General features: G+C 46.4%; 1 protein-coding gene across 1 annotated transcript; it reads left to right on the top strand.

Moving 5' to 3' along the window:
* Positions 1-265: 265 nt before the first annotated feature.
* Positions 266-827, top strand: LOC126234616 (ejaculatory bulb-specific protein 3-like). The gene has a single exon (XM_049943346.1). The coding sequence runs from the start codon at positions 313-315 to the stop codon at positions 706-708; it is 396 nt and encodes a 131-aa protein (XP_049799303.1). The 5' UTR covers positions 266-312; the 3' UTR covers positions 709-827.
* The last annotated feature ends 210 nt before the right edge of the window (positions 828-1037 follow it).

Consider the following 1037-nt stretch of genomic DNA (forward strand, 5'->3'; position numbering starts at 1 on the left):
TAACAATCGAAACAGTACTTGTGAGAGGCCAATTAACTCCCGCAGACAGGAAAGTGCTGGGGAGATAGAGGACTACGATACCTGTTCATCAGTGGGAACGCCACGCTACTACACCTCAAGGTCTTCCTTTGCGATGTGATGCACGAAGATTACGGGAGTGGCCCTGCTAACTCGGCCAGCAGGTGAAACTGAGGTGTCTACACCCACCTCCGGCTACCTTTATAAGGGAGCAGAACCCCTCAGGCCGGCAGTTGACTTCTGCAGTCCCCTTGTGCTCTTCCTACCCAGGCTCCCTCACAGCTACCGGCAGAGATGTGGAAGGCCTTCGCTCCTCTACTCATTCTGGTGGTCGCCACTGTGGCGCCACTGACTTCCGCCGGCGAAGGGAAGTACTCCACCAAGTACGACAATGTCGACCTGGACGAGATCCTCAACAACGACCGGCTCTTCAACAATTACATGGACTGCCTGCTGGACGATGGTGACGAACGATGCACCCCAGATGGTAAGGAACTAAAGGGAGTCATTCCGGATGCCTTACAGACTGAGTGTTCGAAATGCAGTGATAAGCAGAAAGCGAGAGTCGATAAGGTTGTCAAGTTCATAAAAGATAACAAAAAGGACGTGTTTGAGAAGCTGAAGGCCAAGTATGACCCCGACAGCACCTATTTCGAGCATTACGAGCGCCATCTGAAAGAATTTTCATAAGCAAGCTGCACCACAGAGAACACCAGACACGTAATCTGACGGCTTGTATTCATTCTGCCAACTCTCTTCAGAAGAAGTCACACATCCTTGACAACTAAGCAATATCTACCATTGATCATATGATGTTTCTTAATGTCGATACAAATGTGGTAACAATTTCCTTACAATACTTACAGCTGCTGTTGTCAATTTACTATGTGATATATTAAGAATTTCCTGGGGCGTCTTAGAATAACGATGTGTCTGATGTTCACATACACTTTCAGAAATTTAACTGTCTTAAATGTAATTATATCACTCAAAAATGTAAGTTTTATCTAGTTTCAGTT

This window comes from Schistocerca nitens, chromosome 1, assembly GCF_023898315.1.
Source record: "Schistocerca nitens isolate TAMUIC-IGC-003100 chromosome 1, iqSchNite1.1, whole genome shotgun sequence".
Taxonomy (NCBI): Eukaryota; Metazoa; Arthropoda; class Insecta; order Orthoptera; family Acrididae; genus Schistocerca; species Schistocerca nitens.

Bases quoted from the DNA above. Each gene is read 5' to 3' on its own strand.
- LOC126234616 (XM_049943346.1), top strand. From the start codon at position 313: ATGTGGAAGGCCTTCGCTCCTCTACTCATTCTGGTGGTCGCCACTGTG.